This window comes from Acinonyx jubatus, chromosome D1, assembly GCF_027475565.1.
Source record: "Acinonyx jubatus isolate Ajub_Pintada_27869175 chromosome D1, VMU_Ajub_asm_v1.0, whole genome shotgun sequence".
In the NCBI taxonomy this organism is placed as follows: Eukaryota; Metazoa; Chordata; class Mammalia; order Carnivora; family Felidae; genus Acinonyx; species Acinonyx jubatus.
This window is the reverse complement of record NC_069390.1, coordinates 96,854,405-96,882,110: the sequence shown is the minus strand read 5'-3', so window position 1 is coordinate 96,882,110 and position 27,706 is coordinate 96,854,405. Positions and strand designations below refer to the sequence as shown.

General features: G+C 48.6%; 2 protein-coding genes across 10 annotated transcripts; both read left to right on the top strand.

Moving 5' to 3' along the window:
- Positions 1-15: 15 nt before the first annotated feature.
- VPS11 (VPS11 core subunit of CORVET and HOPS complexes) lies at positions 16-19,547 on the top strand. Of its 6 annotated transcripts, none has more exons than XM_053203984.1 (17): positions 16-164; positions 7,687-7,898; positions 8,486-8,630; positions 8,723-8,858; positions 9,406-9,569; positions 10,105-10,352; positions 11,044-11,245; positions 11,655-11,806; positions 12,860-13,046; positions 13,669-13,815; positions 13,939-14,127; positions 14,235-14,396; positions 14,615-14,754; positions 14,839-15,041; positions 15,195-15,336; positions 16,833-17,055; positions 17,182-19,547. In XM_053203984.1, the coding sequence occupies exons 2-17, from the start codon at positions 7,708-7,710 to the stop codon at positions 17,344-17,346; spliced, it is 2,796 nt and encodes a 931-aa protein (XP_053059959.1). In that variant the 5' UTR covers positions 16-164; positions 7,687-7,707; the 3' UTR covers positions 17,347-19,547. The 6 variants fall into 6 exon arrangements, 5 of the variants coding, with proteins under 5 accessions (XP_053059959.1, XP_053059958.1, XP_026892497.1 ...); XM_053203983.1 differs by having other exon boundaries at positions 15,165-15,336; XM_027036696.2 differs by having other exon boundaries at positions 7,687-7,966; positions 8,523-8,630; positions 15,165-15,336.
- HMBS (hydroxymethylbilane synthase) lies at positions 19,370-27,401 on the top strand. Of its 4 annotated transcripts, none has more exons than XM_053203988.1 (15): positions 19,452-19,548; positions 22,549-22,594; positions 22,766-22,815; positions 23,143-23,215; positions 23,674-23,723; positions 23,809-23,864; positions 24,246-24,323; positions 24,537-24,614; positions 24,738-24,813; positions 25,638-25,751; positions 26,003-26,041; positions 26,256-26,375; positions 26,617-26,670; positions 26,777-26,863; positions 26,961-27,401. In XM_053203988.1, the coding sequence occupies exons 3-15, from the start codon at positions 22,780-22,782 to the stop codon at positions 27,132-27,134; spliced, it is 1,035 nt and encodes a 344-aa protein (XP_053059963.1). In that variant the 5' UTR covers positions 19,452-19,548; positions 22,549-22,594; positions 22,766-22,779; the 3' UTR covers positions 27,135-27,401. The 4 variants fall into 4 exon arrangements, 3 of the variants coding, with proteins under 3 accessions (XP_014937570.2, XP_053059963.1, XP_053059962.1); XM_053203987.1 differs by having other exon boundaries at positions 19,456-19,548; positions 22,762-22,815; XR_008290628.1 differs by lacking the exon at positions 22,549-22,594 and having other exon boundaries at positions 19,370-19,546; positions 22,762-22,815; positions 26,495-26,670; positions 26,961-27,014.
- The last annotated feature ends 305 nt before the right edge of the window (positions 27,402-27,706 follow it).

Genomic DNA, 27,706 nt, shown 5'->3' with positions numbered 1-27,706 from the left:
CGGGACCTTTCCGGCCTCGGGAGTGACTCGTGCCCGGTGCAAGTGAGCACCCGGACAGTCCCGCAGTCGGTCCCCTTACTCCGGTCACCAGGGGAGCCCCGGCCGAGAAGCAGGAATGACCGGCATCCCCTCCGCAGCCACGCGGAAGAGGCTCTCGCTTGCTGGTTGGTATTGAACTGCTTAGGCTTCGGATAGAAATCCAGAATGGCTACGCTTCAGGCTTGGTCCACCCTCACCTTCGTTTCACTTGAAAGACACCAAGACAGATCTTCGCTGGTGGGACAGAGATAACAGAACTTGGCCCGGACCCCTTACTCTAAGACCCATTTTTCTGAGACAGAATATTCCAAAATGGAAAGCGCTGCACGCAAAAGACACTTTTATCTATGAGGCTGTGATCAACTGAGCATAAATGCATCACCTCATGTTTCCGTTCCTTTACATCTTGTATATCTTCTTTTTTCCCGCTTCTGTCAGAATTAAAGTATCTCGGGCAGGTTTGGCGCTCCTCCCTCCCTTCTGTGTACTTCGTAGCCTAATGGAAGTGTGCACAGCGCTTGGAGAGCTCACTTTTCTTTTTTCAACCTGCCCCACCCCCACCCCCACCCCCGTTTTGTTGACCTGAGCGCACTTTTCTTAAATGTGGAAAATCGGTCTCCTGTATCCTCCCTCTTCCGAAATCGACTCCTAGCCTCCCTTCGCAGAAGGTTCCCTAGAAGGTCCTGGCTGTAATGGCCAGGACTTGTTTAAGGAACTCTTACCTGTTCCTTTCCCTACATTTTTCATGATGCTTAGGGAGGCAGGGTAGTCAGGTGTCTGTACTTGGAAGATAAACACATCTACTGGTAGTATCAGGGAGAGGTCTATTTTTCTTCCCTTTGTGGACTGTTCAGTCTTCATATGGAGACCTTGGTAGAAATAAGGAGAAATAAATCCCTCTGATACCATGCTCAGTCTCACTCTTTCTGGAATTATCTACTGTTAACAGTGTGGTGTGTAACCTTCCAGGCCTCCTCCTGGGCATTTATGGACATTTGTTGAAATCTGTAGCTTTTGCTCTCTTTTTAAATGATAAAATGTTGTATAATGAAGTTTGTTTGCAGCTTGCATTTTCTCCCCCCTTTTTTTTTGAAAGTAATAACATATCACAGAGCGTTTTCCGGATCAGTGTGTAAAGATTCACCTCATTGTTTACTGCTGTAGAACATTCCATAGCACGGGGGTTGGCCAGTCACAGTGATGGATATCTAAGTTGTCGTTTCAGCTCTATGAGACATGCTAAGTTGTCATTTCAGTTCCACAGAGAAAGATTTTGTTACTGTATGACTGACCCAACTTTTGGGTAGCAGTCTGGTAGGATAGATTCCATCCATTTCAAACAGATTATTCATTTCTAATATTTATTGGGCCTCTGTCAGTTATAAGCATTGCACTAGGTGTGGGATTCCAGAGATGGGGATGACCATGTCCTTGCCTTTGGAAAAGTCAGTCTGTTGGGAAACATGTTTATGGTTTCAGTGCACTTATTAATTAATTTATTTTTTAGTTTATTTTTTGAGAGCAAGAGGGGAAGGGGCAGAGAGAGGGGGAGAGGATCTGAAGCGGGCTCTGAGTCAACAGCAGAGAGTCCGATGTGGGGCTCGAACTCATGAACCTCGAGATCATGCCCTGAGCTGAAGTTGGACGTCCAACCGACTGAGCCACCCAGGCGCCTCTCAGTGTACTTATTAAAAACCTATTGAATGTGTGCAAATTGGGACACTAAGAAGGTCAGTTTGATCTGCTCCTAAGTGAGCTCCCATCCTTGGGTTATCCTTGGTGGGAGTACAGTTTTGCTGCAGCTGCGGTTTTCGACCTGGGTATCTGTCCCCTTGGGAGGTGCGGCAGGTGCGAGTGCTCTGGAGAGTCACCTGTTTTGTTTTCTGGCCAGAGAGGACCCTAGTGTTTCACAAGAACAAGTTGTAAAATGATGGGAAAATGTTAAGGTAAAACACCTGATTTAGATTGACGAAGGCAGCTGAATTCACTAGTTCTCACTCCGAACAACATGTTAATAACATTTGAGGACTACATCGCTTCCCCCACCCTGAGCAGAAACCCTAAAGTTGCCATCTGGCAGGACATGTGCAACTGTCAGAAGATTAAAGTGAACACATTAGCAGGAGCATGTGCATACGTTATAAACCATGCATGTTACATCATGTGCTGAGGGCAGTGTTAATCAGGACAAACATCCTGGTTCAGGAGAATTTTAAAAATTAGTTGTCAGGGCGCCTGGGTGGCTCAGTCGGTTAAGCGTCCGACTTCAGCTCAGGTCACGATCTCACGGTCCGTGAGTTCGAGCCCCGCGTCGGGCTCTGGGCTGATGGCTCAGAGCCTGGAGCCTGCTTCCGATTCTTTGTCTCCCTCTCTCGCTGCCCCTCCCCCGTTCATGCTCTGTCTCTGTCTCAAAAATAAATAAACGTTAAAATAAATAAATAAATAAAATTAGTTGTCACTCAGCAACTTCCATCTTAGGTTTAGGTAATGTTTATATATATTCACTAAGAGACTGTTTGTAATAGCTTTATTCATAACGGCCCCAAATTGAATATTACCTAAATGCCTATCAATAGTTGGATGGGTAGGGGTGCCTTGGTGGCCTAGTCGGTTAAGCATCCAACTCATGATTTCAGCTCAGGTCATGATCTCATGGTTCGTGAGATCAAGCTCCATGTTGAGCTATGCACTGACAGCTCAGAGCCTGCTTGGGATTCTCTCTCTCTCTTTCTCTCTCTCAAAATAAAAAAATAGTTGGATCGGTAAATAAATTGTGGTGAATTCACACAATATAATTCTATACAGCAATGAAAATGGTCTATGATTACAGTCTGCGACTTAACTAAAGCCCACAAAGCTAATACTGAGTGAAAGAAGCCAGAAGCTAAAGGGTACATACTTTATGATTTCAGTTATATAAAGTTTAAAACCAGGCAAAACTAAGCTATGGTGATAGAGGTGGAGACGGTCCTTACCCTTGTGGGGTGCTAGTGTTTAGAAGAGGACATAACACGCTTCTTGGGGGTGCTTGCCGCGCTCTGGTTACCATGCTGGTTGCAATGGCTTTGTGAAAATTTAATGGGCCATGGTATGTATGCTTTTCTATATATGTTATACCTTAATAAATTTTTTAGAAGTTATTTTAGAAAATTTTTAGAAGTTATTTTGTGTCACTCAAAAGACTAGAAGGTTTGATTTTGCTGGAACCCTGAGACAGGGGAAAACTCACTTTTAGCAGGAGAGGCTGTACCTAGATAAGTTTTGTTTTTGTTTTTGTTTTTATTTTCTATTTCTTCACCAATGGTTTTAGAATTATGAAAGAAATGTGATTGAAGAAAACTGAAGAACATAGGAAAAACAAATAGTAAAATAAAAATCACCCACAATTCCATTTTTTAAATTAAACACTTAGCATTCTGATGTATATGCACACACTTTAAACTTTAATGGAGATAATATTTTGTGACTGTAATTCCGTTAATTTTCCTATGTCATTTTTCCTCTACAGAATTTTCAGTGGCTATTTTTATAGATTTGTATAAAGAACTACAATAATTTTATTTACCAACATTAGTATTTGACAATTATGTCGCTTCCTTTTTCCCTTCTATTATAAAATTGCAGTAGACACTTTTATTGACAGATATTTATGCAAATCTGTCCCCTATAATCTACTTAGGATAAATTCCTAGAAGTGCCTATGCAGGCTTAAATTCCTCTTTAGGCATTTGATACATATTGCCGAGTTGCCCTCCAGAAAAGTTTACCATATGCACTACCAACAGCAGTGAATGACAGCCCCTGTATCTTTAATAATACTGTTAAGGTTACAGGGGTGCCTGGGTGGCTCAGTTGATTAAGCATCTGACTCTTGATTTCGACTCTGATCATGATCTCACTGTTCATGAATTTGAGCCCCACACAGAGGAATGCAGAGCCTGCTTGGGATTCTCTCTCTCTTTCAAAATAAATAAAACTAAAAAACATTGGAAAAAAATACTGATGCAATTCTCCAGTCCTGGTATTATGAATTTGAATTGGATGGAGTGAGGAGTGGATGAGGAGACAAAGTACTGGGGACATTTCCCAGTTTGCATTGAGATGGGAATGATTATGTGTCCAGAGAAAGCAAGGCTTTTTGTGTTCTTGAATTCTGTGATTTCACGAACACCTAGAAAATCACTCAGATTTATGAACAAATTTATGGAATTGACTTCTAAAAACAAAAATTTAAATCAAGCACGCAGAGGTGCCTGGGTGGCTCAGTCGGTTGAGTGTCCGACTTTGGCTCAGGTCATGATGCCACGGCTTGTGGGTTCGAGCTGACAGCTCAGAGCCTGGAGCCTGCTTCGGATTCTGTGTTTACCTGCCCATCCCCTGTTCATGCTCTGTGTCTCTTTCTCTCTCTCAAAAATAAATAAATATTGTTTAAAAAATAAATCAAGCACCCAGAATATGGGGCTTCAGAGTTGGACAGACCTGGATTTGCCTGTAAGCACTACTTCCTACCGGTGTGACTCTAGGCAAGTTGTTTAGCTTTCCTGAGCCTCAATTTCCACATCATTAAAAGCGACATGCTGGTACATGCCTCACAAGGTTGATGTACAAGGGGGTAAAGTGCTTAGTAGAGTGCTTGGAACATCCTAAGCACCAAGTACACGTTAGTTAACCGCTTGTTTTTATTATTACTCTAGAGAAATACAACTTAAAAATGGGCACTACTGCAGTTGTTAAAAGCTTGGTTAAGTGCTTTGCCAAGTTCATGGGGAATTTCCCTTCCCCCTTTTTTTTTTTGGCCAGATTTTCACAATCAATAATGAGCTAATTGCTTCCTCCTGTTTCCCTGTGACTTTGGAACCTGTATGGGGAGACCTCTGAGTTTGTTGCTGAAGCGGAAACTTTAGCTGTCCTGTTGCTAAGGTGGAAACTTTTGATAGTCTTTTAGGGGTTAAGAGAAAAAAACCCAGACTTTTCAGTAGTCTAAAAAATGGTTTTCTACCCAGAGAGCCACATGAGGCAGGAAAAAAACAACAAAAAAACAAAACCTGATAGAAAATAAAAGTTTGAAGCCAAGACAAGAAAAGTTCCTGTTTTGCTCCAGTGAATATGACTGTTTTATACATCATGGGCAGCATTTTGCTAATGCAGAAAAGAGAGGCCGTTGCTAGGCAATCCTTGATTCTGAGTTGCGATCCCTTTAATTTCAAGCTAAAGACTTGAATTGCTTCTTTAGTCCCTTCAGAACTCAAAGTTCTCCAAATACAGAACTGTAACAATTAGTACATCATTTTCTGTGTAGTTCCTCTGCTTATCTTCCTCACTATACTGAAGTTCCTGGATTCAGACAAGTATAACAAAAAGACAAATCCTGGTGTATGTTCTGACAAGTACAGCCTAGCTTCACACTCCAGAAGAGCACCTAATTAAAGGTTAGGGAACTGAAGAACTTTGATGTGCTTGCCCAGAGAGTCACTTGAGCCTCATAGAGACTCCCATTTCTCACCGGAGATAATGATACTTCTGCAGATGGTTGCTAGGAAAGTCCATAAAAAGTGAAAGCACTCTGTTAGGTATAATTAATTGTATGAAATTCAGGGCTGGTTACTGGCAGTCATTCCTATGTCTGTCTCCCATGGTGGTGGTTGAGCTCCCTAAAGGGCAAGAACCACCTCTTGTTCATATTTATATTCTGGGCATTTAGTACAATTGCCGGGATAGTGAGTACTTGATACATGTTTGTCTAAAGGAGGAAGGGAAGGGAGGCAGTGAATCTGAGGAAGTGCAGTGGGTCACCAATCCCTGCCTTTGTACCCTCATCAATAAGACCAAATGGGCATAGGCCTTCCCAGGTTCAAATAGGAAGTAGGAAAACTCTGGACCTCTGCCGTTAGACAGTAGGGGGAGCACCTAAATCAACAACAAAGATGCCACTCTGCTGTTCACGTCTCTATATTTCACATTGCTTGTTTTCTTTTCTTGAAAAGTGACTTATGTACAACCTTGTGTTCATTTCAAGTGTACGTGGTGTTTATACACATTACAAAACGGTTACCACATAGATCCAGTAAACCATCTGTGGCCATACAAAGTTTGTGCAATATTATCGGCTGTATTCCCTATGTTGTACATTACATCCCTGTCTTTTTTTTTTTTGTAAATACCTTTTAATCCCCTTTATCTATTTCACCCATCCTTCATCCCTTGTCCTCACATCACTGTTTTTTTTTTTTAATGTAAACTCTGCATCCAACATGAGGCTTGAACTCATGACCCTGAGATCAAGAGTCACATGCTCCACCAACTGAGCCAGCTAGGTGCCCCCCACGTCACTTGTTTTAACATGTTATTCATAGTCTTAACGATTGACGTAACACACTTGCAAAAATTCCAATAAGTAGTACAAAATATACTCAGCAGGTGAAAGTGGGTCCAGGCTACTCCCCATTTATACTTATGCACATGGGTTTAGATGTTGAAACTGTGAAAGAGGAAAGAAATCTGAGCTAGAAGTCAGGAAATCTATGTGCTATACAGTTTCTTCCCCTCACTTATCTCTTTAGCAAATGGGCACTACCTTTCCCGTCAACCAGATTGAGGAGAGGCGGGGGTAAGAGGAAAATCATCCACATTTATTCCTTCAACCAAACATGAAGCCTCTACCGGGCTCTGTTAGGACTGGTCATGGTAAACAAAACACAGCCCCCGCGTTCTGGGATCTCCAGCTGGTGGGAATAAAGACAACATTTTCTGGAAATAAAAAGCTGTGGGGGAGAGAGATGCAAAAACAAACTTCACAGATACCACATGGTCACTTTTTCATATGTCCGTATGATCTCAAAATGACTGCCACTCCTGTACAGAGCTCCTTGTGACGCCAAACTGTTCACCTACAGTTTTCCCCAGGAACACTTGCTTTAGCCGAGATGTAAATGGTGGGTGGCCATGGAATATCTTAGACACTTGCCACTTGTTAAATCACTCAGCTCCCAGAGCTGCCACTTCCAGGCCTTTTCCCACGTTCGGCTTATGTCCCATACCCTCCCACTACGGAAAGGGAAAAAAAGCCCACGTTCTTGAGAGTTCCTGCCCCACAAGTATTTCCTAGCTTCGTTAAGAAACAGATTCTACATGTCTAATTCATGCCACACTGACAGAGGGACACAAAAATGAACGTAAGACACTGATTGCGGTACGCAATCCGTATCTCGTTGCAGACACAAACTTCTAACTTTATGTCTCCGCTCCTACAGCTGAAAAGCCAGTTTCATATACCTTGGTTTATTCATGCCTCAAAACCGTCGTAGGAGGTCATAATCCGCTTGAGCACAGTGGGTTACAATTAAGGCGTGTGATAGTCCTCATCTTGATCCTTCAGTGCCCACGAATTTAATAAAGGAGGAAACTGATGCTCAAAGAGGTGAAGGGTCCAGCACTTCAGAAGCACTTTAGCCAGCGCAGGTACAGAGCCGGTAAACAGGCCAACTGCAGGGCGAGGGACCGGCGGGGAGTCCTACCTCACGCGGCCCCGCCCACTCTCCCCGCCGCGGGAAGCTGTCACCTGGCCGCCAGGGCGCATGTGCACTCAGGCCCCAGGAAGCTGTCGGCTCACGTGATCCTTCCGCCCCTCTCACATGACCTCTCTCCCAGAGGCGGGGACCTTCGGCCAAGATGGCGGCCTACCTGCAGTGGCGGCGTTTCGTTTTCTTCGACAAGGAGCTGGTGAAGGAGCCGCTGGGCAACGATGGTGCTGCTCCCGCGGCTGCACCTGCCTCAGGACCCGCTGCTTCTAAGTTCCTTTGCCTTCCTCCTGGCATCACTGTCTGCGACTCAGGCCGAGGGAGCCTCGTCTTTGGAGATATCCTTCCTCTGGAGCTGTCTATTCCCTCCCCGGATCCCTGAAGAGATCCAGCTGGGATGGAATCTGTCGGTCAGAGGGGTTCGTGTTACGTGACACTTTCCTTTAGGTGGGCGCCCAGTGGCTCCTTCTGTGGCCTGAGGGAAGAAAGGAGGAAGTCCATTCTGTAACTTGTTGCCAACTGAGCAGTCGTGGGCAAGGCAACCTCTTCGGGCTTCCATTTACTTCTCTGTGAAAGAGGTGTAAGATACCAGTTTGGCAAGGCTATTTTTAAGATCTATCTAAACAGCGTATGCAGGTTGGCTTTACAAGATGAATGTGTAAGGTGGCATGATCTCTCCTGCCCAAATTGTGGGCAAGGAGATACATGAGACTAGAAGTTTGCTGCTTTGTTCTTCATATTGTTGCCACTAAACTCTGGTCTCCGTTTTCACTGTTTTTAAGATGGAGAACTTTTAGGAGATAATATGTGGAGAAATTCTTGAAAATTTGAGAGAGATTAAATAATATATGTTAGTAGTTGTCTGGGATCTGGTCTAAATAGAAGTCTCTCTCCTTGGAAAGGAGGTTCCTTGACTATTCTACACATATGGAAGGCCAAATCTGGTTCTTGCCCCGCTCTCTACAGCTTACAGGCTTCCAAGCCTACAAACTACGGGTGACACACCTATATCAGCTGAAGCAGCACAATATTTTGGCATCTGTTGGTGAAGATGAAGAAGGCATCAACCCCCTGGTGAGTCCCAGAAAGGAAGTGGGAAAGACCCAGGCCCTGGGAATGGTTGTTGGAGGGTGAGTAGTATTCACATATCTGAGGTCTGTTCACAGGTAAAAATCTGGAACCTGGAAAAGAGAGATGGTGGCAATCCACTCTGCACTCGCATCTTCCCTGCCATCCCAGGAACAGAGCCAACTGTTGTGTCTTGTTTGACTGTCCATGAAAATCTCAACTTTATGGCCATTGGTAAGCGGAAGAAGGCAAAGCTAACACTCCGTGGTTTTTATAGATTTTCTTCAGAGTTGCTTTTGCAGCTCGTCTTCATTGTTTTAATGAGACCACTTTATACTGAACTAAGGCCTTTGAGATAGTAAAGTTTGGAGCGGGAAAGCATTTAGTTTCGTTCTTTGAAAAAGAGCCTGTGTGCACCGATTTTTACGTTAACCATTGGAAGAGTTAGATATAAGGAGAAAGCTTGTTACTTCTTTTTTTAAGTTTATTTATTTTGAGAGTGAGAACGAGTCAGGTAGAGGGGCAGAGAGAGAGAGGGAAAGAGAGAGAATCTCAAGCAGGTTCCATGCTGTCAGCACAGAGCCCGACACAGGGCTCAATCCCACAAACCATGAGGTTATGACTTGAGCCGAAATCAAGAGTCAAATGCTTAACTGACTGAGCCACCCAAGCACCCTGAAAGCTTGTCACTTCTAACAAGTGCCTTAAATGGTCTTTTTCCCCTTCTGTGCTCCCTGATCTTTTCAGCCTCAATGAAGTGCTGTTTCCTGGTCCCCTACAGGTTTCACAGATGGCAGTGTTACATTGAACAAAGGAGACATCACACGGGACCGGCATAGCAAGACCCAGATTCTGCACAAGGGCAACTATCCTGTTACTGGACTGGCGTTTCGCCAAGCGGGAAAGACCACTCATTTGTTTGTTGTGACAACTGAGAACGTTCAGGTATGATGGGGGCCTGCACTGTTAGGGGCAGGCAAGAAAGGGGCCTACGATAAGAAAATGATGAGAGGTAGGGTTCTTAAACTCTTCATCATGTAGCCTTGAGTCATTTGCCCAGCTTAATGTTTTATTTTTTCACTTAAGAGGCAAGGAAGAGTCAGAGTTAGGAAAAGAACAATGGGCTTATAGTGAAAGACCTGCTTTTTTCCCCCTAACTTGTTAAGTAACATCGGACAAGTTATTTTACTTTGTTGGTGTCTGATGCTCTTAATTTCTAACAGTCTCCTCTCAAGTATGGTCTTGGTAAAAGTTCAAAATTATTGCATTTCTTGTAGTGGCAGTTTTCCTGTAGTTAGTGACCATACACACAGAGGGAGAAAATGTGGGTGATGGTAATGGACAAAGCAAGGAGCCAGGGAAAGTGTTAGGGTGCTAAGAGTCAAAAAGAAAGAGAGCCAGTATGGAGATGGGAATACCTTTGGGAAGGCTTAGATGCCCCCTCCTGAAAGGAAGCCTGTTAACGCCTTTCTTCTTGCAGTCCTATATAGTTTCTGGAAAGGACTACCCTCGTGTGGAGTTGGACACCCATGGTTGTGGCCTGCGCTGCTCAGCTCTAAGCGACCCTTCTCAGGACCTGCAGTTCATAGTGGCTGGAGATGAATGTGTCTACTTGTACCAGCCTGATGAACGTGGGCCCTGCTTTGCCTTCGAGGGCCATAAACTCATTGCTCACTGGTTTAGAGGCTACCTTGTCATTGTTTCCCGTGACCGGAAGGTTTCTCCCAAGTAAGGACTCCAGCGGGAAGGGAAAGGGAGAAGGCTCCACTTGTTCGCCAGAATTAGCATGATTTTAAAATCCTAATACCCCAATCCTGTCAGTCTGCTACTTTGGTTTTCTGTACATTGTCCTCACACTTAGATTCAGTTGTAACATTTTTACTGAAAAAATGTATTTTTGCTACAGGTATTTGCTAAGTGCCCTAGAATGCCCCAGGGAATTTTTGACCTGTTTTTGTTTTTTTTACTCTTCAGTCAAAACACACTGGGTGGCGGAACAAGGAAATGAACAGTGGAGAAGCTATAAAGGGCTGGGGAATGCAGGACACAGTATTTTTATTCTGAGCCACCTGAAAAGGGGTGGCAGGCTCTTCCTCATGATGGAAATGATCCGTGTCAGTGTTTATCTTCAGTCAGCACTAAGCGCAGTATCTCACATATACCAGGGGCTAATTATATGAATGGGTGTTTGGATGTTCTTAATTTTTTAAGCCACCCCTTATGTTAATGGTAGGATCCTGAAAGGTACGATCAGGTCTATGTGTTCTCTTCCTACAACTGCCCATGCAATGCTGCATTTATGGGATATGCTGCTAGAGGGGCCAGAGGGTGATTTGTTCTGAGCAGAGTAGGCAGCACCAAAGTTGTCATGGAAAGAGGAGCTGGTGCAAATAGCCGGTGCTTTTTCTTTCCCACACAGGTCAGAGTTTACCAGTAGGGACTCCCAGAGCTCCGACAAGCAGATCCTCAACATCTACGACCTGTGCAACAAGTTCATAGCCTATAGTGCCGTCTTTGAGGACGTAGTGGACGTTCTTGCTGAGTGGGGCTCCCTGTACGTGCTGACGCGGGATGGGCGGGTCCACGCGCTGCAGGAGAAGGACACACAGACCAAACTGGAGGCAAGGCCACCAGATTTCCAGAGCTGGCCACGGGCACCCAGACGCAGGTGTAGGAACAGGCTCCTCTTGGAGGCCAAGTCACCTTGGCCAGGGTGTTTCCTTCCCTTTGGGGCACAGCCTTACCTAGCTCCTTTAGGGCCAAATTACAAGGTAAATGGCCTGGGATGAGGTTTTAAGAGTAAAGTAATGGCTGAGAGCCTGAGTCCACTCTCAGGGTCCATTCGTCTGCAGAGAGCCTTGGAAAGTAAGGCCATGTTGGACTTCGGGGTATCTGAGAGGTCTTGCCCTGTCAAGGATCTAGGCAGATCAGAAATCCAGGACCATCTGGCTTGTGTGTTGTAGCTGCTTTCTGGTAGGGTGTCTGCTCAGGACTGCTTCTAGTAATTTTCTAATCTCTCTCCCCTTGCAGATGCTGTTTAAGAAGAATCTATTTGAGATGGCCATTAACCTGGCCAAGAGCCAGCACCTAGATAGTGATGGGTTGGCCCAGATCTTCATGCAGTATGGGGACCATCTCTACAGCAAGGGCAACCACGATGGGGCTGTTCAACAGTATATCCGGTTAGTCTTGGGTGCTTTAGGATATAGCTCTGAATGCAGCCAGATAGACTAACACCTGGGCTTGGGTTAGGGGAATGGACTCCACCAAAAGGAGCCATCCTTTTTCCCTGAAGAAACTGTGATGGCCTGGGTGAGAAGTTGGTACAGTTCACTGTAAAGGGAACATTTAGGGTCAAATATTATGTGACCAGGATGCAGTGGAGCTGATGAGTATCTCTTGTTTTAAACTTTATTTTGTTTTTACCTGTGTATCTATATTTTTTAAGTAGGCTTCACACCCAATGTGAGGCTTGAACTCACAACCCAGAGATCAAGAGTTACATGCTCCACTGACAGAGCCAGCCAGGTACCCGTTCTTGTTTAGGCTGGCCTTTGTTACTATTCATTTTTGGGGCACCTGGTTGGCACAGTTGGTAGAGCACACGACTCTTGATTTTAGCATCATGAGTTCAAGTCCCACATTGGGCACAAAGCTTAGTTTAAAAAAAAAAAATTCATTTTGATCTGATTTGTTTGTTTGTTTCTTTTGAGAGACACAGCACAAGTGGGGGAGGGGCAGAGAGAGATGAGGACAGAGGATCTGAAGCAGGCTCTGCACTGGCAGCAGAGAGCCCGATGGGGGGCTCAAACTCATGAGCCATGAGATCATGACCTGAGCCAAAGGCAGACACTTAACCGACTGAGCTACCCAGGCGCCCCTTGATTTGATTCTTTAAAGGGAAAGGGTATTCATCTCTTGGCTTCTACAGTTTCTTCCCTTGAAGAAACCCTAATTCTTGAAATTTTCTGCCCTACTAAGAGGTGGTGTGAACCTGTCTGGCCTCTCCACCTTTCTAGAATTCCTATCTTCAGCCAAGTTTAAGAACCAGTGCTGTGTTAGCTTTGCATCTCATGTGGTTTACAGTCTAGTAGCATTGATATCATCCAGGTCTTGTTAGAAATACAGATTCACAGGCCTCCCCCCAGACGTGCTGAGGATCTGCAAGTGATGCCTAGGCACATGAAAGAGAAGTACGCTGATCCAGATGCTGTTTGATGCACGTGTCTCTCTAGAACCATTGGAAAGTTGGAGCCATCCTATGTGATCCGCAAGTTTCTGGATGCCCAGCGCATCCACAACCTGACCGCCTACCTACAGACCCTGCACCGGCAGTCCCTGGCCAATGCTGACCACACTACCCTGCTGCTCAACTGCTATACCAAGCTCAAGGACAGTTCGAAGCTAGAGGAATTCATCAAGGTGCAGGATGGTGGTGGTGGTGGTGGTGGTGGTAGATTCCCCGAGGGCCCCACTGAGCGGGAGGTGGCTTTACCAGGGTTTGCCCCTTTTTCAGCAGATGCAGGGAGAAGAAAGGGCTCACCTTATTTGGGGACCAGGACCCTCTGGTCTATAAACTGGGAAGAGGAATAGCCTTTCCTGCTAGTTCTCTCCTGTCTCCCTCTTGTTTTATGATGCTTGAACTTTTGAGGGTATGTAAGCTCAGGGAATTAACAGTGGTGGGCCCCTGGGTCCCCAGAGGTGTCCCTGTAATAGTAGGGGAAGAGGAAGACTTTAGCTCTTAAAAACTTACTGAGAAGTAGGAGGACCTAGTGTTTTAAAACCATGGACTTTCTTTAATTTTTTTTTTTTTGTCTCCAACCCTCCCGGCTTCAACTTTATTGTTATCTTAAGGGGGCACCTGGCTGGCTCAGTTGGTAGAGCATGCAAATCTAGATCTCCAGGTCGTGAGTTCAAGCCCCACATTGGGCCTAGAGTTTGTGTTAAAAAAAAAAAAAAGAATCTGGTCTCAGATGCAGGTTTCCTCTCCCTGCCCCAGCCACAACCTTTCTGTGAATGATTTTGTCTGACGTCTCCCTGGCAGACCAAGAGTGAGAGTGAAGTCCACTTTGATGTGGAGACAGCCATCAAGGTCCTCCGGCAGGCTGGCTACTACTCCCATGCCCTCTACTTGGCTGAGAACCATGCACATCATGAGTGGTACTTAAAGATTCAGCTAGAGGACATTAAAGTAAGTGAGACTCTTGACCCAGACAGAGACCTGTTCTTTTTCCAGGACATCCCCGGAATGATGAAAGTACTTCCTGGTGGGAAGGCAGGAGCATGCGCTTACTCTGCCCTTACCTCTCCACAGAATTATCAGGAAGCCCTTCGGTACATCGGCAAGCTGCCTTTTGAGCAGGCAGAGAGCAACATGAAACGCTATGGCAAGATCCTCATGCACCACATACCAGAGCAGACGACCCAGTTGCTGAAGGGACTGTGTACCGACTATCAGCCTAGCCTCGAAGGCCGAGGTGACAGGGAGGCTCCAGGCTGCAGGGTGAGACGTCAAGGAGAATGGCTTTTGGACAACAGGGATCACTTCCGGGGCCTCATGGATACCACACCCACTCACTCGGCCTCCTCTCTCCTCCCTTGCCATCCTAGGCCAACTCAGAGGAGTTCATCCCCATCTTTGCCAACAACCCTCGAGAGTTGAAAGCTTTCCTAGAACACATGAGTGAAGTACAGCCTGACTCCCCGCAGGGCATCTATGACACACTCCTTGAGCTGCGGCTACAGAACTGGGCCCATGAGAAAGATCCACAGGTGAGGCCTGGCGAAAGTTGCAGCAGATGCTGGAGAAAAGACAGCCCTTCCATCTTTTGTGGTTGCCTTTTGCTGCATTCTTTAGACCAGTGACCCTTGGGGGCTAACTGGTTCCTCCGTGAAGAGGCGATCGAAGAGGCAGTTGACTTGCCTTGTCACAAGAGAGCTTTGTGATTTTTTTCCCCCTTATGCCCAGCAACTCTACCCTCCTTCCCTAGGTCAAAGAGAAGCTTCATGCAGAGGCCATCTCCCTGCTGAAGAGCGGCCGCTTCTGCGACGTCTTTGACAAGGCCCTGGTCCTCTGCCAGATGCACGACTTCCAGGATGGGGTCCTTTACCTCTATGAGCAGGGGAAGCTGTAAGATGTGGGGCAACTTCAGGGAAGGGGGAGGATCCGGTTTTCCAGGGACAGCCACTGAGGGGCGCCTTGCCCCGGCCCCAGGTTCCAGCAGATCATGCACTACCACATGCAGCATGAGCAGTACCGGCAGGTGATTGCTGTGTGCGAGCGCCACGGGGAGCAGGAGCCGTCCCTGTGGGAGCAGGCCCTCAGCTACTTTGCCCGCAAGGAGGAGGACTGCAAGGAGTATGTGGCGGCCGTGCTCAAGCACATCGAGAGCAAGAACCTCATGCCACCACTTCTAGGTACTTCAGAGGGCGGTAGGGAGGGGTGCAGGCTGCCCACAGCTCTGGGGCAGGGGCGCTTCCATTCTATGGAGAGGGTGCTGCTCGGTTCACTGTCTTGTTTCCTTCCGGGCCCAATCTCAGTGGTGCAGACTCTGGCCCACAACTCCACAGCCACCCTGTCTGTCATCCGGGACTACCTGGTCCAAAAACTACAGAAACAGAGCCAGCAGATTGCACAGGACGAGCTCCGGGTGCGACGGTACCGAGAGGAGACCACCCGCATCCGCCAGGAGATCCAGGAGCTCAAGGCGAGGTACTTGGCGACTAGATATGTGGAGGGGGGATAATCTTGTTCTTCACTGGGTGTCATTAAATACTTTTCATAGAGGATTGTATGAAAATATGTTCAAACTTTGCATTTTTAAATGTTTTTTTTTTCAACGTTTTTATTTATTTTTGGGACAGAGAGAGACAGAGCATGAATGGGGGAGGGGCAGAGAGAGAGGGAGACACAGAATCGGAAACAGGCTCCAGGCTCTGAGCCATCAGCCCAGAGCCTGACGCAGGGCTCGAACTCACGGACCGCGAGATCGTGACCTGGCTGAAGTCGGACGCTCAACCGACTGCGCCACCCAGGCGCCCCCAAACTTTGCATTTTTGAAGATCTGTTTTAATGGAAGAATTCCAAAGAATGGTTTATTCCATAGATCGTTATTTATTAGGTTTTTGGAGGATGTTAACTTGCAGCAGCTGTTTTTCTTTTTATGAGTCTGTATTTTTTTCTAAAGACGCTTTTTTTTTTTTTTTTTAAGAGAGGGAAAGAGAGAGAGGGCGAGAGCAGGGGAGGGCTGTGAGATCATGACCTGAGCTAAAATCAGGAGTCAGATGGCAAGCACTGATCTTAACACAGACAAAAAAAAGCCCTGCCATGTGGAGCTTACAACATAGAGGTAGGCAGGCGCTGAATACATTCAACGAAATATTACAGTATGTCAGATGGTGATAAGGTCTAAGGAGAAAACTAGTTTAGGAAGGGGAGTGGGGTGCTGTGTGTGTGTGTGTGCGCTCGTTTATAAGGTGGCCAGGAAAGTCTTCACTGGAAGGATCACGTCTAAGTAAAGATCTGAAAGGCACAAGTTCCCCAGCTGTGGAACGAATGTCACAGGGGTGAAAGGTACAGCACAGGGAACGTAGTCGGTGTGGTAATGGTGCTGTGTGGTGACAGATGGTAGGTACATTTGTGGTGAGCGTAGTGCAACACACAGACTTGTCAATCACCGTGTTGTACACCCAAAAATAATGTAACGTATGTCAATTATACTTCAATTAAAAACAACAACAACAAAAAAACGGCGCCTGGGTAGCTCACTCGGGTTAAGTGTCTGACTTCAGCTCAGGTCATGATCTCAAGGTTCGCGGGTTTGAGTCCCATGTCAGGCTCGCTGCTGTCAGCTCAGAGCCTGCTTTGGATCCTCTGTCCCCTTCTCTCCCTGCCCTTCCCCCACTCGTGTGTGTGTGTGCTCCCTCTGTCTCAAAAATAAACAAACGTGAAAAATTTTTAAAAACCGTGAAAGACAATTTAGTGGTGGTTGTGAAAACTGAACCGGTTAGTCGGACTTGCTGGAAGCACGCTGAGGCTCTGCAGGCCCGGGCGGCATCCTCATTTCACTCCCTTTTGGTGGTTAAGAGCAAGACCTTGTAGTCCCTCGACAGGGACCTCTCATCGACTCCAGCCACCTTCTCTCTGCACCCGGCTCTTGGCTCTGCCCCCACTCTTTGCCACTCCTTTCTGGTCTCCCTTGCCTGCAGTCCGAAGATTTTCCAGAAGACCAAGTGCAGCATCTGTAACAGTGCCTTGGAGCTGCCCTCGGTCCACTTTCTCTGCGGCCACTCCTTCCACCAGCACTGCTTTGAGAGTTACTCGGAAAGTGATGCCGACTGCCCCACCTGCCTCCCTGAAAACCGGAAGGTCATGGATATGATCCGGGCCCAGGAACAGAAACGTGATCTCCATGATCAGTTCCAGCACCAGGTGGGCATGAGTGGGTAGATGACTGCCCCACTCACGGAGAGTCACGGGAGCATTCGCTTCTTTTCTTTCCTCCTCCTCAGGACAGGACACCTGCAGTTCTGATTCTTCTCTCCTCTTTCCCTGCAGCTCAAGTGCTCCAACGATAGCTTCTCTGTGATTGCTGACTACTTCGGCCGAGGGGTTTTCAACAAATTGACTCTGCTGACCGACCCTCCCACGGCCAGGCTGACTGCAAGCCTGGAGGCTGGGCTGCAGCGGGACTTGCTCATGCACTCCAGGAGGGGCACTTAAGCAGCTCAGGGGAAGGGGTGTGATAGTGGAGGCACAGTAGTAGGGACATGGGGGACAGAGGCAGGGCTGTTGCACAGGAGTCAGGCAGACATGCTCAGGACTCCACCCTGATCTGATGCTATAGCCCTCAGGACTAAAGAGGACTTTTTCTTCCTTCGGCCAGCCCGCCATTCCTCCTGTTGACTTTTTGAGCAGTGTGGATCATTCCAGACCAGCGGGGGAGGGTACCTCAGCAACCTCTGAGTATGGACAATAGCTGCTTTGTTCTCTATCCAAGGGCACCAGGCTGTGCTTGGGTCCTTGCTCCCAGAGTCTATAAATAAAAGAATATAATGGTTTGGGGGTTGAAGGTTTTGTTCTGGGGACTTCCTGGTGATTCTTAATTGTGCAAGATGTACTTTCCCTCTGCTCTTGTAGAACTCCAATTCCCTTCTTGCAGGGTTCTTTGAAGATTATGTTGACAAGACCTCATTCCAGTAATGGGTGGGGCTGGTGGCCTCCAGTAGACCAGTTTACTGAAGAGCCTCAGTGACGAAAGGCCTGGTACCTGAGCTCCAGGAGCAACCTGGACCAAGGCCCCCAGACTAGCGCCTGCTCTGTAGTCTGGCTGGTCTCAGTGGCTCTTGTTTGCACAAAATACTCAAGCAGGAGGCAGATTCTGGTGGGAATCCTGGGGTTTGAGCCTGCCTTCATTATGCATAGGTTGGTGTCTTGCCGGATTTAGTACCAAGTGATAAGATAGAAGGGCCTTGGTTGAAACGCTTTTTTTCCTACCTCTTGGAAGCTGCCCATTGAAGTTTGTGTGGCTATGTGTCTGCCTACAAATGTGTCGGAAGACTGCTCGCACGTGTTACTCAGCTGAAGAGTAACTCGGACATTGTGCTTTAGAGTTTAGGTAGTATGTGGAAAAGGGAGAGTACACTGTATTCGCAGTGGCTACGAATACAGACTTCGGGGCCGCTGACCTAAGTTTGAATCCTAGTTTGGTTTAGGTTGTCTCTTACTTCCTCTGAACCTGTTTCTTCATCTGTACATCAGGAATGACAACATCGTGTATAGCTGTTGTGAAGGCCTGAGGAGCAAATGGGTGTCCAGTTCCTTGGTGGTAGTTAGCACGTGGGCACTCAGTGCATGGTTATTAATACAAGCACTTTCTCTAACACTTTTCCCACTAACAATTATGTGCCGTTTATAACGGCACCCCCACTTGGGTTGTCTTTTTTTTCACGTTTGTTTATTTTTTGAGAGAGACACAGTGTCAGCGGGGGAGGGGCAGAGAGAGGGAGACACAGAATCCATAACAGGCTCCAGGCTCTGTGCTGTCAGCAGAGTCCAACATGAGACTCCAACCCACGAACTGGGAGATCATGACCTGAGCCAAGAGCTAAAGTGAGACACTTACCCGACTGAGCCACCCAGGCGCCCCCCTTCTTGGGGCATGACCTTTGATCTCTGAGCCAGTCTCCTCAGTTAAGAAATACGAGTGTTGCCTATTTCAGGGCTGTGGCAGAGCGAAGTTTTAATAGAACAAAGGAAGCACCGCATCAGTTTCACTAATTGTGCCACAGCCAAGGAGATAAAGCTGTAGAATTCTGGGTGACCAACTTTCTGCAGCATCCTCTTATCTGGAGGTGTTGAATCCAGTGGAAGGGGCATGGAAGTTACCCAAGGACGCTTTACTTCAAACGCAGCATTTTAGAGTTAATACTTTTCCTCTCGGGCCCTGCTAACTTTGGCTTGGCCCTTTGGGTGGCGTCGGAGGGCTGCTCTGCGGGTAAATCCGGGGAGCATCTCTCAGTCATTGACCATCAGTACTCCCGGCTCAGAACGAGGTATATGTAAAAGTAATAATGAATGGTTAATAGGTCCGGGTCTCCAGCAAGGAAGACGGGCGCACAGGGTCCCCAGGGTCCCCACCAGCCGGGTGGAGTAGGGGCGGTAACAGAAGGGTAAGGTCAGGTCTGTCGCAATCCTTCTAATTCCCGCCCCGAGGGTGGTCCTCCCCTCCGGGGGCGGGCGCCGGAAGTGACGGAGAGCCCGGAGTCTGAGGCTGCAGGAGGAGTTCGCACCCCGCGTGCACCTGGTGCCTGTTGGCCGGGACCTCCGGCTTCCCTGTACTCCCGGGGACCCTGGCGGCACCTCCCGGACCTACCTCCTGAGCACAGCCATGTCTGACAATGGCAACGCGGCCGCGACGGCGGTGAGTATTTGAGCCGGTGATCCTCGCAACTTCGGCATTCCGGACTAGCCGGGCAACGATTGGCCCCAGGTTGCCACCCTCCGTCATCTATTGGTCCGAGCGACTATCCGTCATTTTTTTTTTTTTTCCGAAATAGTTTTTTAAAGGACCAGTAGCTGAGTTGCCCTTAGGAAGGACGGGAGATCAGGGAGCTGTGGGGGCGGGATTAAGAGTGGAGGGATAGTCTGGAACGAAACCCCCATACCTGCGATGATCTGGGTGGGGTTCCGCCGGGCCTGGTATCCACTCTAGACTTAGTGAACAGCCCAGATAAGTTCGTCTACACAAGATCGGGACCCTTTTATACGAGACAGGGCCGAGGCAGCATTCGGCCACTTTAGGAATATGTTCCACTTGGGATCCTGAGAGGAGAGTGTACTTGCACACACACATCTTGGAAGTGCGCCTTCTCCCCTTTTTCCGTTTTAGCGGTCACTCAGCCCTGGCCTACTCAGGAGTCCCCAGCTGAGACACACCTTAGGGTTACGATGGTGGGTGGGGCGCCACCCTTGCGCCTTCCTCTCCCAAGCTCGGCGCCGGAGCTGTGGGCTTGTGTAGATGCAGACTACAGCCAGTGGAGGCCACTGCTAGCCTGAGATAAAGAGATGGGCAGGGGCCCCTGGGTGGTTCAATCGGTTAAGCGTCCGACTTCAGCCGGTTTGTGAGTTCGAGCTCCACATCGGGCTCTCTGCTGTCATCACAGAGCCTGCTTCTGATCCTTTGCCCCTGTCATTCTCTCTGCCCTTCCCCCCAGTGCTCTGTCTCTCTCTCAAACATTTTAAAAAATGCTTATCTCCCGTTGTCCAGCCTGCTGGTGAGGAGAGGGATTTTTTGCCATTGCACACATTCTTCTCTTTTTAAATTCTTTTTTTAATGTTTATTTTTGAGGGGGGGGGGGCGGTGGACAGAGAGAGAAGGAGACTGAATCTGAAGCAGGCTCCAGGCTGTCAGCACAGAGCCAGATGTGGGGCTGGAACCCACCAACCGAGGGGTCATGACCTGAACCGAAGTCGGAGGCTTAACCAACTGAGCCACCCAGGCACAACTACCATTGCACACATTCTTGAGCACTAGGAGTAGGAAAATTTTCGACTAGGAGTAGGAAAATTCTAGCTCCAACTTTTTGCCCATTATTAGCTGTGTGACTCTGGGCAAGTCATTTTACTCCTCAGTTGCTTCCATAACATGGTGCTGGAGATCCTGCCCTGTCTAGCTGATAGGTTGTCATGAAAATTAAAAGCAATAGGATACATGTTCAATAAATAACTTTTTTTTCCAATTTTTGAAAAACGTTTATTTATTTTTGAGAGAGGGAGAGACAGAGCATGAGCAGGGGAGGATAGAGAGAGAGGGAGACAGGATCTGAAGCAGGCTCCAGGCTCTGAGCTGTCAGCACGGAGCCTGATGGGGGCTTGAGCTCCCAAACCGTGAGATCATGGCCTGAGCCTGTCAGAGGCTTAACCAACTGAGCTACCCAGGCGCCCCCAATAAGTAACTTTTTAATGGAATAAACTATGCTGTGCAGAATCGATGCAGGGATTGTTTGAACCCAGCGGTTTCTGAGACCTTAGATTTCTTTCTCTAGGCTCCTAGTGGCCCAGAATTTTAGGGGCCATATTTAGCATTTCAGGCCTAGCCTAATTTGCTCAGGGTCCCTAGGGTTTATTTATGGGAGAAGTGACAGCAATGTAATAGACTAGGGTCCAGGAGCAGCCAGCTGTCACATCCCCAACAACAGAGGCCTCAGAATCCTGCCTGCAAAACAGCTCCACGGGTTAAAGATCTCAGAATAGAGGGGCGCCTGGGTGGCGCAGTCGGTTAAGCGTCCGACTTCAGCCAGGTCACGATCTCGCGGTCTGTGAGTTCGAGCCCCGCGTCGGGCTCTGGGCTGAGGGCTCAGAGCCTGGAGCCTGTTTCCGATTCTGTGTCTCCCTCTCTCTCTGCCCCTCGCCCGTTCATGCTCTGTCTCTCTCTGTCTCAAAAATAAATAAACGTTGAAAGATCTCGGAATAGGGAAAGTTGACATTATCTGCAGTGGCTACTCTTTGGTCTAGAAAGAAATAGGACCTGAGACTGAGGAACGCAATTCTACCTGCTAGGCACTGAACACCTTTGTCCAGGGTGCCCTGGCAGGAGGAAGAGGCATGTCTCTTTGAGTTCCTAGCTTGGTCACTGACCTCCTGATATTTCTGGTTGGTGAGACCAGAGGCAGCACTCTAGGTGAATGGACAGTAGGCAGCTCAGCCTTTCAGTCTTATAAACATCAGCGGCACCGGGGCGCCTGGGTGGCTCCATTGGTTAAGCGTCCGACTTCGGCTCAGGTCACGATCTCACAGTCTGTGAGTTTGAACCCCGCATCGGGCTCTGCGCTGACAGCTCGGAGCCTGGAGCCTGCTTCCGATTCTGTGTCTCCCTCTCTCTCTGTCCCTCCCCCACTCATGCTCCGTCTCTCTCCCTCTCTCAAAAATAAATAAATATTAAAAAAAAAAAAAAATTAAACATCAGCGGCAGAAAATCCTGGAGTCCAAACCTCTTCATTTTATAGATGAACAAACTGATACTAATGGGATGGTATGCTCAAGGTCACCTGGACTCTACAGAAGATCTGTTCGATCCCAGTCCTTTATGTGTACATTCCAGCCAGATTAGGGAATCCATGGTGTGGCACCTGTGGGGTAGCTCTCGGTATCTAGGTGGCACTGAAACTTTCTCCTGTGCCTGCTGTATTATGGATACTGAACTTGTCCTCAGTGACTCAGCGCAAGTTCCCTCGAGGCCCCAGCTGCCCTGCCCCTGCCTGCTGCAGGGCCCACCCTCCCTGTGGCCAGGCTGATGGGCCTTATCTCTCAACCCACCTGGCTGTGTGCAGCACTCCCACTACCTTAGCCGGGATGGGCTCTGGACCCAGTGTCCGGTTATTACAGCAACAGCAACAGCGGGTCCTGCTATTGCTTCCCTCCGGTCTCTGTTTCTCTGGATCCGTGAAGAGGGCAAAAGGTGCTGAGGCAGGTAAAGGGACCAGTCTTGGAGTACTTTCCGACTCCAAGGCTCAGCTGGCCACAGGCCAGGGGCTGGCTGAGGTTCTTTTCTTCCAAGCCAGGGATTCTGGCTCTTGGACAAGGTGTTGAGGCACACGAGGAACAGAGGGGACTGTGACTTGGGGACTTTTTCTGCAGGAAGAAAACAGCCCAAAGATGAGAGTGATTCGCGTGGGTACCCGAAAAAGCCAGGTGAGTACGGTTACTGGGCAGAGCAAATTTGTCACAAGAGTTCTGTGCTCCACAGTATTGCAAGCTGGGGGGCCGAGAGGGTTAGGAATGGAGGAAACCGGGTGGGGGTGGGGGCTGGGTGTTAAAGCCCACGCAGAATGGTATATTGCGTTCTGTGGAGATATAGTCCCCGGGCTGAGCAGACCAGGCCAGGCCCCTCTCCTTCCTACGTGGGCATTCAGCCACCTCTCTGACTCCAATTCCTTCCGAGTCTCCCAAACCCTGTGAGGGTGTGAGCTCGGGGCAGTGCCAGGGAAGGATAGGACTAATCTGAGTGTTTGCCTCCAGCTGGCTCGCATACAAACAGACAGTGTGGTGGCAGTGCTGAAAGCCTTATACCCAGGCCTGCAGTTTGAAATCGGTGAGTCTTCTGGACAGGAATGGAAGCTAAAGGGAAGCCCTTTCCCCCCAGAGGGGAAAACACAACACTGTTGGCTTTCCCTGGACCCAAAGCTTGGTCCCAGTGCCTTTAAGAATTGTTAGCTGTTTCCCCCGCCCCTCGCAAAAGAATTCTTAGCTGTTCCCCCCTCCCCCCCCCAAAAAAAGAGAGTTCTTAGCTGTCCCCATTTTGGAGGGCCATTTCCTCCTCTGAATACCTCTAGCTTTGACTCCCTGGGCTAACCTGGCATTTTGCATCTTCTGCTTTGGGTCTTTTTATGAGTGTGTCTGGTCTTCCTAGATCATACATTTCTAGAGGGCAAGGAATTGGGCGGGGGTGGGGGGGGTGCCTATATCCATTAGGAGTCTTAGTACAGTGCTGGGCTCAGTAGGGGCTCATTAAACGCCGATCGATGAGCACGTGACTGATTCTCTCCTCAGTTGCTATGTCCACCACAGGGGACAAGATTCTTGATACTGCGCTCTCTAAGGTAACGTATTCCCCCCAATCCCTTTCCCTCCTTTCTCTTTCCTTCCCCCAAAAGATTCACTCTGAGGCTTTTTCTTGACCGGCAGATTGGCGAGAAGAGCCTGTTTACCAAGGAGCTGGAACACGCGCTGGAAAAGAATGAGTATGTGAAAGACGGGAGAGCATGGTTCCGTCCCAGTCTCTCACTGGGACCCCAGTGCACATCAGAGCTGGATATCAGCTAGACTGGGGGGCTTCAACCCTTGGCTAGAAGGAGGCTCATATGTGGGTTTTTCAGACCTCACAAAAGGGGAGTGTCCTGGTTCCTAGCCATCTGGCTGCCTGGAGGGCAGGATTGGCTGGGGCATTGGGGACAGAAGGGAGGGTGGGGAGGAGCGGGTCTCAGGGTCCTGAGGTTTTAGACGTGCCTGCTTCCTAATGTGCTCTAAGCACACCACTGAAGTAGAGGCAGGTGCAGGTAGAGGAGGGGTGGGGGCCTGCTGCTGGGATCCCTTCTCCTAGCCTCCCTCTCCCGTCTCTTTAGAGTGGACTTAGTCGTTCACTCCCTGAAGGACCTGCCCACCGTGCTTCCTCCTGGCTTCACCATTGGAGCCATCTGCAAGTAAGAACGCTGCGAGTCAGGGGATGGGCAGGGGGGTAGGCATCATGTTGACCTTTGCTTTTCCCTTTGGGACGCTACCCTCTGCCTCTACGGCTGAGGGGTGTCAGGCATGGCCAAAAACAGAAAATGCCAGTTAGTTGGCTATCAAGAGACCCTGGAAGTGACCTTAACTGAGATCTCTTTCTCATTCTGTGACTTTTCCTCCATCTCCAGGCGGGAGAACCCCTATGATGCCGTTGTCTTTCACCCAAAATTTGTTGGGAAGACCCTAGAAACCTTGCCAGAGAAGAGGTGAGTGGGGCCCAGATAGACATCCCGGTGGGACATGCACAGAAGACAGAGGGCTAAGAGGAGGAGGAAAGGAACCATGCCTTTCTTGGGTTAAATCTCATTTTACACCCTCTCTCTGAACAGTGTGGTGGGAACCAGCTCCCTGCGGAGGGCGGCCCAGCTGCAGAGAAAGTTCCCACACCTGGAGTTCAAGAGCATTGTATCCTTTCAGAGGAGGGAGGGGGCAGTAGCCGGGGAGGAAGATGAGGTCCATGGGGCCACTTCCAGAGGAAGTGGACCATGGACCAGCAGGTCTGTCCTCCACTGTCTGCCCTATTTGTCCATCTACCCATCCATCCATCCATCCATCCATCCATCCATCCCTAATCCTTTTATGTTTTCTTAGCCCCAGGCCAGTGCCTGGCACTGGGGATAGTGGTGAGACCAACGATGTCCTTGCTTATAGAGTTATATTTTTGCCTGGAGACAAACAGGCATTGATAATACAGAGTGATACTGAACAGTGATTACTGGGGAACAGGGGAGGTGGAGGGTGCTTCCATTTTTGTTTCATATTCTACTATATTTTGATGTTCTAAATATATCAAATGTTTCATAAAGCTGATTTTCAAAATAGTACATGTTGAGTGCTCCAGTGCACGAAGTAGGGAATTCTCTAGAAGCTTCTAGCTGGAACATCGATAAACACAGACTTGGGGGTCGGGGAATGCTTCCCAGAGATCTTGTAATCTCAGGCAAGTTATTCAACCAGTCTGTATCATTTTCCTCATCTGTAAAATGGAAGTAATTATAATACCTACCTCATAGGATTGTGAAAATTAAATAGACGTATGCAAAGCACTTTAGATCAGTGTCTGGTATGTAGCAATTAAGTGTTAGTAATTAAGTAAACGTTAGCTGTTATCAGTAAGCTGAAAACTAAAGGTGAGATGTTAGTTGGATCCAGAAGGACTCAGGCAGGGGGAGCAGCAGCATGAGGCTCCAAACTGCCCGGCGCTTGTGGTCCTTAGCGTCTCTGCACAGCGGGGAAATCTCAACACACGCCTTCGGAAGCTGGATGAATTTCAGGAGTTCAGTGCCATCATCCTGGCTGCAGCTGGCCTGCAGCGCATGGGCTGGCAGCACCGGGTGGGACAGGTAAGGGGCTGTCCCTTCTCCATCCCCAGTAAATCTTCCCCCTGTTCTTGCCTGTATTCTCTTTCTGAACACCCTGCCTCTAACGGTACGCACTGGAAGTGAGTCCCAGGCTGGGAAGATTGGGGATCAGAGGATAGACCCCCACTTTTGCCTACCTAGGCTTTCTGTGTGGTAGGGAAGCCCCATCTCACTACTGTCTGCTTTTAGTACCCCCAGTTCCACCCTTTTGAGTGCCTATTCTGCCCCTGCAGATACTCCACCCGGAGGAGTGCATGTATGCTGTGGGTCAGGTATGTTTGACCTGGGAAGCCATGTGTTGATGTGCTCTTTTGTTCTCAACCAAAAAGCTGGTCTTGCAACCTTGTGCATAAACATTTCTAGGGAGGGGGAGGGCTTTCGAGATTTCTGGGCTAAAAGAGACCCCAGGGAGCAGGTGGAGGTGGGCTGGTTCCCCATTGGTTGGGGAAAGATTAGGCCTGATGTCTTAGGCTGTTTTTCCCTCAGGGGGCCCTGGGCGTGGAAGTCCGAGCCAAGGACCAGGACATCCTGGATCTGGTGGGTGTATTGCATGATCCTGAGACCCTGCTGCGCTGCATTGCCGAGCGAGCCTTCCTGAGGCACCTGGTAGGACCTGTGTTCCGGGGATTGGAGGGGTGGGGACTTGAGGAGTTGGGAATAGTCATGGGGGAGATTTCTCAAATTGATGCTCTTTATTTCATGGTAATTCATTCTTGAATGTATAGGCAGGACTGGGCCCCTGCCTGTTTCAGTTAGGTCTTCAGAAGTCTATCTCTGAGGGTTCTGGTGACAGAGTCCTTGGAGACACAAGAGTCCTTGGAGTTCACCGGGCAACTTCTCGTTGCAGGAAGGAGGCTGCAGTGTGCCAGTGGCCGTGCATACAGCTATGAAGGATGGGCAAGTAAGCACTGTGACATTTGTCCCCGTGCACGTCAAGTTGTCCACAAGAGCCCAGGTTTCTAACCATTTCTCTCAGAATATGCTGAGATAACCGTTTTCTTTCCCAGCTGTACCTGACAGGAGGAGTCTGGAGTCTAGACGGCTCAGATAGCATGCAAGAGACCATGCAGGCCACCATTTGTGTCACTGCCCAGGTGCCAAAGCTGGAGGGTGAGGGAGAGGGTGAGAAACAAACCTGAGTGTTACCTCCTCTTTTGTGCTCACCAAATTCCCCCTCCTTCCCTCACTTAGCATGAAGATGGCCCAGAGGATGATCCACAGCTGGTGGGGATCACTGCCCGGAACATTCCACGACAAGCCCAGCTGGCTGCTGAGAACCTGGGCATCAGCCTGGCCAGCTTGTTGCTGAACAAAGGAGCCAAGAACATCCTGGATGTTGCACGACAGCTTAATGATGCCCACTAACTGGTCTGTGGGGCACAAGTGCCTGGGTTGCTATAATGCAGCGCCTGCATCCCAGCCCTAGTGCCCCGGTCTCACTGCTAACTGGGGAGTGATTACCCCAGGGGATTGAACTGCAAGGTCAGAGACTCCCAGGGACTTGCCTCACCTTGGGGCTGTGTGAGTGCCTTGCCTCCTCAGTAGGTGGTGGTTCCATCTCTTTAGAGAAAAAGTTCAAGCCACAGCCTTTGAATGTAACCAACTCAACTAATAAACCAGCTCTGAAGGCGACTTTGCTTTTGGTGGGGTTGCAGTTCAAGGACCAACAGAAAACCTTTTATGCTAGAGGCTGGGATGTCTGTCCAAAGTTCTTCTGGGACATTTTTGGTTTCTGCCACCGTAGTTATTTCAAACAACAAATGGTCTCCCAGGGAACACCAAGAAAGCCGTGATCAGACAAACCTAGGACTTGCGCCTCTCGGGCTAACCCGTGTGTCTATCAGGTGAGCCACGTATCAGATAGCCCCCCTCCCCCACCAGGAAGCCCCCACGACCTCAGGAAGATAGGAGTCTACAAAGTCAACCCTACAACTCGT

Excerpts from the sequence above, each read along its gene's own strand:
- VPS11 (XM_053203983.1), top strand. The coding sequence starts at position 7,708 with ATGGCGGCCTACCTGCAGTGGCGGCGTTTCGTTTTCTTCGACAAGGAG. Across the intron at positions 7,899-8,485 it reads AGCCTCGTCTTTGGAGATAT|GGAAGGCCAAATCTGGTTCT; the intron begins CCTTCCTCTGGA and ends TTCTACACATAT. Across the intron at positions 15,042-15,164 it reads CCTCATGCCACCACTTCTAG|TGGTGCAGACTCTGGCCCAC; the intron begins GTACTTCAGAGG and ends GCCCAATCTCAG.
- HMBS (XM_015082084.3), top strand. The coding sequence starts at position 19,514 with ATGTCTGACAATGGCAACGCGGCCGCGACGGCG. Across the intron at positions 22,816-23,142 it reads TGGGTACCCGAAAAAGCCAG|CTGGCTCGCATACAAACAGA; the intron begins GTGAGTACGGTT and ends GTTTGCCTCCAG. Across the intron at positions 26,671-26,776 it reads CAGCTATGAAGGATGGGCAA|CTGTACCTGACAGGAGGAGT; the intron begins GTAAGCACTGTG and ends TTTCTTTCCCAG.